The sequence below is a fragment of the Perna viridis genome, chromosome 3 (assembly GCF_037379345.1).
Source record: "Perna viridis isolate PV_CMFRI_1.1 ecotype Kerala chromosome 3, ASM3737934v1, whole genome shotgun sequence".
In the NCBI taxonomy this organism is placed as follows: Eukaryota; Metazoa; Mollusca; class Bivalvia; order Mytilida; family Mytilidae; genus Perna; species Perna viridis.
This window is the reverse complement of record NC_142447.1, coordinates 6,687,584-6,698,119: the sequence shown is the minus strand read 5'-3', so window position 1 is coordinate 6,698,119 and position 10,536 is coordinate 6,687,584. Positions and strand designations below refer to the sequence as shown.

Sequence of the window (10,536 nt, the reverse complement as noted above, 5' to 3'; positions counted from 1 at the left end):
TTCTACCGTTGTTTGGCTCTAATTGTATAAAAAGTGTCTTCTCAGCATTCCGAGAAGTTGTTGAAATAGTTGTGAAATAACCTATATACTTTTTTTTTCATGTCATTGCAGCGATGAATATTGGTGCATAAGTATACTAAGTTTGTAATTTTACAAAACAAAGAGGTAAGAATTTATTTTTTAGACTGAAATTGAATGGAAGCCTCAATGTAATCTTTTACAGTACAAATTTATGGAATTCTCTGAACGATGGGGGTAGCAGATGATCCCTCCCCATACTTCTCCAGCCCCAAGTCGATCCATCCCCCATGTTTTTCCGTCCTCAAGTAGATCGGTCCCCTCTAGACTTATCCCTTTTGGGATTCGGTACTGGAGATATTTTTTTGTTTTGACTACTAATACTATCGATGGTGGTCTAAACAAAAAATATCTCAGCGCCGAATCACTAAAGGGATTAGGTCCCCTCTAATAATTATATCGTATAAATTTTTGTGCATAAAATTTAGTGTCATATAGAATACTGAAACTTGTTATTTACAGACAATTTTATTTTTGACTATGGTCATGGATATTGCATTGCATATTTGAAACGTGGAGTTTTCCATTCTCTTTTAATATTTAAAAAGGAATGAAATTTTTCTTACAGAGTAACTGTTTGATGTCCATTATGTTGGGGTAGACTTGGATGCTGCATTGAACTTGTAAAAATTGTGATTAAAAACAAGTAAAAGGAAAATGTAATAACATGTAATAACCCTTTAATGATAAAAATAAAAATCTTAAATTGGCTAATTACTTTTAATATTGTAATTTAATAATTATAGGTTTAATACTAATAATGGTTTATGAACTATAATATATTCATTTATATTGTACAATTTAAGATTTGATACTTTAATTGTATGAATTCATAATGCATCGAGTTTAATGGTTGGGGACAGATTGACTTTTAAATAGGGGGTCCATTAACTTGGGGACAGATCGACTTGTGATGGATCCACTAGGGGACGAATCGGCATGAAAACAACAGTAGGAAAATGAAATAAGTTTTTCAATACTTTTTATTGATTTTTAACAGAATTATTTTATTTTATACTAGTCAGTAGACCTTTGTGTAATTTATATTAATTTTTTTTAATTTCCATTATAACAAGGGACTCAGACCTTTTTGTATTGATTTTATAGTGCATTTAATTGTGTGGTATGTTTTCCACAGTGACCAGATTTTAAAGGGAGAGGGTTGTGATCACACTATAACTTTAACCCTCCCCCCTACACACACACAAACACATTTTTGTGACTGTCCAAAGTCAGAAATTTCTGGCATCTGTACATGTATGTCTTGTTTTCTTTTCACCTTTTGTTTATTTTTATGTTACTTGAGTATACTCTTTCCCTGTAACTGTGTATAATGATGTAATGGGGCCAGGTGTAGCCTGCCCTGTGGTACGATTGTTTCCTCATCTTTCAATGAAGACTAATGGGTGGTCTTTGGCTAACATTTTCATCCCGATGGGGTTGTTGTCTCTTTGACATCTACACCATAACTATTCTTGTTATTCATGTACATGCATGTGGTGAAAAATTTAATGATTTCTTTTTATTTCTACTACTTGCTGAGTAACTAACACATTTATATAAGTAAGAAAGGTTCAGTGTAATAGTTTTTGTGGACTTACATTTATTATTCTCTCTTCATTACTAGGTATATTTTCATAGGTGAATCTAGGGGAAGGGGAGGTGGCATTCACCTACCTAATTTTTCAAATTGTTATTTATTTATTTAATGTCAAGACTTGAAAAATAATCAGGAAGGAAATAAATTTGTCTATTTAATTGTATTACAAATGTATTACTGAAAATTGTATATTGGTATGACACTGTTGTTGTCATCCTATATGTATCGTTGTTATCTTGGTCCATAGACACTTTGTTTTTGTGCTATAACTTTAGTTGTGTTTGACTATTTGTAATGGAATTAAATACGATTTTTCTAACTACTATAGTAAGGTTACTATTTAATTTTAAGTTTGTTGCCCTTACCATTTTAGATTAAGTGGCCTAAAAGGATTAAAAAAAGGTCTTTTATTAAAACCCATGTATAATGGTTGTTTTTTTTATATTGATATTTGATGCTTTCTAGAGCGTTTTCAAGGTATAAGGGGTCAAAGGGGCCAAACCTAAAAAAAATAGACTTTCTTATTTTTTGTCCAATTTCCCAAAAAAAAATGGATTTCTGATGAAAATCCCTGCCTGCAAATTCTGATCAAATTTAAGAAATCTTTTATTGTTTTCAAGTTTTAAGGGGTCAAAGGGGTCATACCCCGAAAAATTTAGTTTCTTATTTTTGGTCTGATTTTGAAAATTTTTATTAGAATTTCAAATTTTGTGAAATATAGTGTCCAAACAGTTGTGTCCATGATGAATTGTACATGTAAGTCCATATGATTAAGTGTGTTTAAAACTAAAATGGTGTCCACAACTGATCAGGGTTTGACCGCTGCAGTCGTATCATACTGCACTCTACGAAGCTTTTTTATTAGTTATGGAAATCAAGTCAGATTAAGGAAATACTTAAGTGGAAATTTTAAAGTTTTTTAACAGTTTCAGAATCTCATTCTGTGTCAACATTCAATCACAATCCAAACTGTGAACTTTATTAAGCTTGTTTGTTGTGTCCATATTTTCCCCAACTGTTCAGGGTTGACCACTGCAGTCGTATCAAGCTGTGCTCTGCAAAGCATTTTATTACATGTAGATATATAATATCAACATTTTTTTTCTAAATATAATAAAAACACTATACTAACATATATTATTTGCAAAAAAAAAAAAAAACTGCTATGCCTCTGGTTATAACTTTGGTTGTGGGCAATATGTTTGTTGAACACCATTTTACTTATTAAGAACATTGAAAAGTTATATAAAAATCTTACAATGTTCAAATATACTTACTGTCATTTTTCTCTGTTGAAAATTAATTGTGAACTGTGTTTTTGTGTGTTTTGACATTGTGAAGGGTGCTGAATTAACAAATAAAATGTTTGTTTGTTTGTTGGTAAATTTACAAATGTTCGTAACGTTTACAATGAATGTACTCTGTATCTGTTCTTTTTCTTTACTTCAGGTTTTGTTAAAATGACCTCAACAGATTCAAGCAAGTTATTAAAGGGAGATAAGTCCCTCCTGTCAGGCTCATCATTAACATCAAAATGGGCAATGAAGGCAGATCTTTCCTCTCAGTCTGGTAAGAATGATTATAATTTAATTGTATAATATTTTTTTCACAGTGCCCAGATTTAAAAAGGGGGAGGGTTGTGATCATGCCAAAGTACATGTACATGTACTTCAAGAATAATGAATAAGTGAATAATAGCCGTGTTTAAAGGGTAAAAAGTTACTACATACAATTGAAATTTAAATACAGCCATACCTCGTCAAGTTTAAGTCGAACGAATCATACAAATATGTTTGAGTTATCTGAGGTTTGAGTAATCGGAGGCCGAGTATAACCGAGAAATAGGTTGGTCGATGATTGTTTCTGCATTTACATCATTTGTTGTGCTTGTGCACGTACATGTACTTCACTTTACATGGTACTTCCTAATGTCTTGCAATTCATATTGGAAGATATTTTTTGTATGTTGTATATCATGTTTGAAATACTGAACGGTACTGAGTGTTTTAGTTAAACTTCCTTTTTATTTTTTTAACGTCGGAAACGTCATAAGTTCATAACATGTTGCTTTGTATGACTCACAATTAGGAGTATCATTAAACCATGTGCTCCACATTACAATGATAAAATTTCAGATTTACTAGAGACACCGATATTACTTTTAGTGTGAATTCCGACGTGTAAATAATAAAATTGTTTCTTTTCACTACACGTGCAATTTGAGAATTATTAAATACACAGGTCAAGACATAAAGAGTGTCAAATTATTTTCAAAAGCCTCTCTAATTGTTGTTAAAACACACTTCAATAATGGCTTTTAATAAAGCAATCAGTTTTCTGACTAATTACTTGACTTCCAGACATCAGGTTGAATTAACCTTGAAGTCCTATTGAAGAACTGATTGATTAACTCAACTTATCCAATGTTTCGATTCATCTGAGTTCGAGTCATCCGAGGTAAAATTGTATTGGATTAAGTTTTGCTGGGACTTTGTAATTAGTTCGAGTTATCCTAGATTTCGACTAATCCGAGTTTGACACGTCAAGGTTCAACTGTAAAATGTAAAAAAAAATTAAAGAATATGGGGCCAAGTCTTTGGCCTTCGGGCTTACGCTGAGGGCAAGAAGTACTGCCTAAAAACTAGTGATGGTACAGATATATAATTACTGAACAATTAAAAATGATAAATAAGTTGCAGGATAAATAAGTAAACTGTAACTTAACTTTTAAGTTAATGATCATACAGTTAACAAAACAAACTGGTAAATACATTGTTTATATTTTGTAGGGTTAGGCTTGACTGGAAGTTTAACTAAGTCAGATAGATTTTCTAGCTTAGGAACTTCATCTTCAACAAGACCAAAGTCTAGTTACAATGCTCCAAAAAGTGATACAAAACTTACCTCCTCAGGCTTGCAGAACAATCTGCTAGGACCATCAAGGTCTGGTTTGACTGGATCTTTTGGCTTATCATCAAATTTAACTAGCAGTTTGACAACATCATCTACTTTGTCAAGTAGACTAGGGCAGTCATCTGCTTTGTCTAATAGTAAACTGGGATCTTCGGGATTATCAGGTAATCTTGGATTAAAGGCAGATACATCAAAACTGGGCTCGTTAAGAAATCCAGATTTAGGTCTTACTGCTAGACAAAATAATTTTGGTTCTTCGTCACTTAATGAAAATCTGCAGTCCAATTTACTGAAATCATCGTCACCTTTAGTTACAATAAAAATAGAACCTGTTGCTGATACATCATATGGGACTGGAGCAAGCATTTTTCTCACAACCAACAGTAACCTCACCCGTCAGAGGCAATTTAGCTCAGGTTCTGACAAGAAGGAATCAGCCAAGAGGAAGACAGGAGATCACTCAACCATGAAGTCACGTAAAAAATTATTAGGTAATGATGGAAGAGTGACAGCAATATCACGGTATGAAGTGAAACCACCACAGTACAGACTGGAAGTAGATATAAAAGACATTGGAATTGATATACCAGATTTTGTATCCCCTGCTCAAGATCCCAGCTTGAAGCCTATTCCTAAACCACTGCATGATATAAATGGCATGAAGGTTAGTATGGGAGAGTCTAAGTTGAAACAGCCATTCTTGATATGTCCATTTCATACTTGTAATGAAGACTTCTTACTCAGAGTTCTTGAAAAGAAAAAAATTCTATCAGTCATTTGGACTGACAACCTTGAGATTTTTATCATCCTGAATAATTTTTATCAGTCCAAATTTTTTTCCACTGAAAATCAAATAACAAATTCTATTTCATAACTACATTTACAATTAGGATATGTTTCCTATTCTTTAATAGGGCCCCGCCTGAGGCGGGTCACCCTGAAGTGATCAGTCCATCCGTCCGTCTGTAACAAATTTGTGTCCACTCAATATCTAGAGAACCATTATGATTTCAAAGTTTATACTTGACACGTATTTTAACCAACACGGGGTTAAGCGGGTGAATGGAAATTGATCAATGTAATCAAATTAGCTGTTAAAGACATGCTACAATGACTAACTCTATCTAATGAGAATAAGGCAGTAAAGCATAACACAACAGCTGATTTTAATTTAATTGGAACTTGATGGGCCAATCAATCATAGTGATTATTCAGAAGTTCTCGTTTTTACATTCTGAAAAAAATTCTGGTCATTTTGACACATAGACTATTCCGTGGAGCAGTAAAAATTTTGAAAATCTGAAAAAAAAAACACAAGAAAATTCTGTCAGACATCTTGGCTGACAGATGTACAAATCTTGTCAGACATTATATACTTTTATTGGCCAGACTAGTAAAACCGACACTTTTCAAGAACTCTGCTTACTGAACTTTAAGGATTTTTTCATTATATTGTTGTGCATCAGTGTCTAAGAAAATAAGTGCATATATAAGAAGCCAACAGGAAATTTAGTTCAAAGAGATACAACATTATGAACCATTTCCATTACATTATACATTTGTATTTGATTTCAATCTAATTAAAAATATATCTGGCATCACTCCTGTTTTTTTGTAATGTTGCTGACATGCGACAGAACAGAAAATTGGTAGCAACCAGCTTTTACTAGACTGATTTAATTTACCTTGTCATTGTGATAAAAACTTGTGATTTAGAGTTGTCTAATATATGATACATGTATATTCAAAAGGTATAACTCATGTTCATTACAGCTTGGTTTTATAAATGCTGTCAGTGGTTCATTGATTTGCCAGCCAGATTTCCGAAATTCTGAAGACCAGACTAGAGTCAATCTAATGGCAATGGCTAACAGAGTGGTTGTGTATGATCCAGAATTCATACTCAAGGTACTTCTAGTTAATAGAACAAATGTAAATTAAAAAGTTTTTTAAAGGTGAATATTATTTTTTCAACCCCTTATAGGCTTCCGAAGGGAGTGTAAATAGCTGTATTATCACAAGGCCCTGCATACTTATGGGCAGAAGAAGCATCAATATCTGGTTTGTGCATGTAAAATTGGGATCTTAAAAATAGTTTAATGGCAGCTTCAAAACATGGCATCCAAATGTTTACGAAAATTAGGTAATCAATACCGGACAATTTGAAACAAAGACATTTTGGACCATAACAATCCTCAGTTCATTACCAAAGCTGGACATTTCACCCCATACATATTTCGGACTATGATAGTCCACTGTATATTACCAAAAGCTGGACATTTCGCCCCATACATATTTCAGACAAAAGAAGAATGCATAAGGACAATAAAAACTGTATATCATAACACATTTTACCAATTTGGAATTTAATAATAACAGGACAAACAAAAATTATGAAAGGACTTAGGTGTTTGAATTCATATGTTTTTGGCAGTGTTTAAGGCTTCACCTTCCTCATATTATTTGTTAAGAGACTTAGGCAGATCCTTTGATGTAGGTGACACTGAGTAAATTTTATTTTTTTGTTTCTTGGAATGTTAAACTAATCATGATGTTAGAAAGAACAGAAATTTTCCTTGAAAATGGATGACTAAGAATATATGTTCAAAATCCCTAAACAAATTATGACCAGCTCAAAGAGTTATTTCCCTTTGATTTAAAGTTTCTACTACTTCCCATGTAATCAACTCCATGTACTTTAATTTTATTTATATGACAATAAAAATGAGTAATAATAACCTATGAGGGCCTGAGAACCAATACATTGTTTTAGTTAGCATAAAAGGCACACTTTTCTTTGGGATCTAAATTATCCAAGGCTTTATTCAATCATTTCTCAATAGAATTTAAGGTGGTAGACCTAGGGTAAGGGACACAACTCTTACAAATCATTGGAATGTTTGTATTCACCATTTTATACCAATCTTATGTAAGCATCAAAGTAACCTGGACTGATTTCATTCTGTGTCAAAGGGAAGCTTGAAAGGTTTTGATGAAGTTGTATATGATACAAACATATCACTTATTTGAAGAGTTATATTCCTTATCCCAGGTCTACCTTCTTAATCTATCAACGAGACAAGTATGTCCTCTAGTTTCTAATACTCTTACTATTCCTTCATATAACAGGTTGCTCTGTACACCAGAAAACAATTGAACATTAGGACTACTGCCAATTTCCTGATTGCTCTAGCTGCTAATCTAGGCATGTGCCGTCCTTTCCTGAAGAAATACTACTGTGCTTCAATAAATCTACCATCTGATTGGATAGAAGTAGCAGAAATATACCAGGTTTGTTGTACTTAGCTACTCTCCTTGTGAAATCCAACAAAATTAAACAATGTTACTGATGTACTAAAGATCAGTATTCTGGCTTTACCTTACCTGAAATCCAACAAAATTTAACAAAATTACAGATGTTCTAAAAATATCTATTCTGACTTTGTTTGAAATTCAATGAGATGAAACCTTTGTGGTAATTTTAAAAGAATTCTTTTTTGAATTTTTGTATTTTGGTGGTATGACCTCTAACGTGAAAATTAAACTGCCATCAATATTTTCTGTAATGAACATTATGATACAATATGAGAAAGGATCTAGAATTTAAAACTACATTAAATCATTTACCTGACCTTGAAGTTGCAGTAAAGGTGGCAAAAAAAATTTTCTAGTCTGCAGAATTTAGAGAATACAATATGAATTTGGATTTCCTGCTGGCTCTTGGAACTTTTGGGTCACATAAGACATCAGCAAGTTGACCTACATTTTTAATTGGTGCATTTAGATTGAGGTCTTTATTATACGTCATGCAACAAAGTTGCGCAGGGTATAATGTTTTTGACCCGTCCGTCTGTCCATCAGTCCATCATCAGTTTTCCTGACTTTTTTTCTAAACGCTTGGAGATACAGACATGATTTTTAACTTATCATGGTGAACTTATAAACCAAGTTTATAAGTTCACCATGATAAGTTAAAAGTCAAGTTTAACTTTTGTTCCTCTCCGATGATTTTTAATGAAATTATGGGCCTTGAACTTAGCAACATTCACAGAAAAAAAGTTTTCCAGACTTTTTTTCTAAACACTTGCAGATATTGACATGATTTTGGTATATAAATTCACCTTTATAAGTTACAGGTCAAGTGTACATTTTGTTCCACTCTGATGATTTTTACCGAAATTATGGGCCTTGAACTTAGCAACATTCACAGAAAAAAAGTTTTCCAGACTTTTTTTCTAAACACTTGCAGATATTGACATGATTTTTAGTACAGAAATTCAACATGATAAGTTACAGGACAAGTTCGTAGGTGGTTTGGCTCCAATGGTTTTTATCAAAATTACAGGCCTTGAACTTAGCTAAATTCACAGGAATAATCGTTTTCCGGACTTTTTTTTTCTAAACACTTACAGATTATGACATGATTTTTGGTATATAGGTTCACCATGATAAGTTACAGGTCAAGTGTACGTTTTGTTCCCCTATGATGATATTTAAATTGGATTAACTAAAACTCAAAGAAATCACAGTCTGGAGTTCGAAACTACCATTCTGAGTAACAGAATTTAGTTAGAAGATAAAGGTCTAAAGCCTATTCCTTTTTTATCGGGGTCCTTCTACATGTTTTTTTCTTACAAACAAATTTACTTGAGTATCCAACATAGGGACGCGTGGGGTATGTGACTGCGCTCACTAAGGTTCTTTAATTCAATATTCACCTCACCTAATAACATTAACTTTGGATTGAAACTTTTGCAATTTCCATTCCATGACTTCTGCAATCGAAATAAATCAAAGAAAAATTGTCATCAAATATTATGAAAGCATTAAAAAGGTTAAGAGTTAGAATTTCTCTACAATATGTTTTAGAGCCTCCAAATATTCTTTGAGTTATTACATCTACATGTATTTAAATACACCTTGTTCTCTTCTAGGCCTTCCATGACAGGAATTTACACCAGGGTTCTCTCCCTTCAGCCCTCAGAAGAGTCATGATTACAAAGTTCCCTGACTTTGATGAATACCAGTTAGGTAAGTTATTTCATTTACAATACAGTGGATATATTCTCTCTCTTTTCTTATCACAAAATATGTGTGGTCATATAATGGTATGGTGCTTATGTCTTTTTCAAGGTCATTGCAGCATTGTTGTCCTAATACACTTGTTTTTTTTTTAATAATTTGAAATTTTATGAGTGGATCTTAAAAAAATTTTACTACAGTGTTCCAATCACCAAAGGAAGGTTGATACTGATTTTTGTTGATATTGCCCTATTTGTTTTGGAAGATGAGGTCTAAAATGGGCCAGAAACATACATATGACCTGTTCAGGAAGTAGTGAATGGATCTTTTTGAAATTGTACATGTATTACAAAAGGAAGACTTGGATTGATTTTAGGGATTGTGACTTATGCCAAGTAAGAATAAGGGGTAAAAGTAACAAGTATTTTTTTTCTGATTTCTGATAATAACTTCAGTAAGAGGGAATGGATCACCTTGAAATTGTAGCACAAGGTGCCATACCCCTTAAAGAAGGTTGGGATTGTGTTTGGAAATTTCTACTGGAACCATTTAGGAATAAGGGGCCAAAAAGTGACCACTTCAATTCTTGTCAAATTCTAATCATATGTTAATTATATCTAATCATAATCAAAATTCAAAGTTTGAATAGTGTGTCCATATTTGCCCCAACTGTTCAGGGTTGCAACCTCTGCAGTTGTATCAAGCTGTGTCCTGCTAAGAATTTTGTTTTCTTTTCTGATAAGAAAATATTAGTTGTCTGGGCTTCAAGTGTAAGATTTAAAGATTTTTTTGGGGTAATGAGATGATCTTACAATAATTTAATTAAGTTGATAACTTCGATTCTTAGCAAACCTTCAAATCGCCATCAATCCAAGAAAAGCTATCTATAAATAAACTTCACTGTACTGTACATGACATGATGG

General features: G+C 32.7%; 1 protein-coding gene across 4 annotated transcripts in view; it reads left to right on the top strand.

Moving 5' to 3' along the window:
• Positions 1-29: 29 nt before the first annotated feature.
• LOC148620825 (telomerase protein component 1-like) overlaps positions 30-10,536 on the top strand; it is a 62,047-nt gene continuing 51,540 nt past the window's right edge. For all 4 annotated transcript variants that reach the window (XR_015920963.1, XM_088574649.1, XM_088574652.1 and 1 more), the window contains exons 1-6: positions 30-165; positions 3,128-3,247; positions 4,468-5,255; positions 6,365-6,499; positions 7,721-7,882; positions 9,526-9,622. Coding sequence is in view for 3 of the 4 variants with exons in the window: in XM_088574649.1 (XP_088430775.1) it covers positions 3,139-3,247; positions 4,468-5,255; positions 6,365-6,499; positions 7,721-7,882; positions 9,526-9,622 (1,291 nt within the window). In the remaining variant the exon portion in view is untranslated. The remainder of the gene's footprint in view (positions 166-3,127; positions 3,248-4,467; positions 5,256-6,364; positions 6,500-7,720; positions 7,883-9,525; positions 9,623-10,536) is intronic.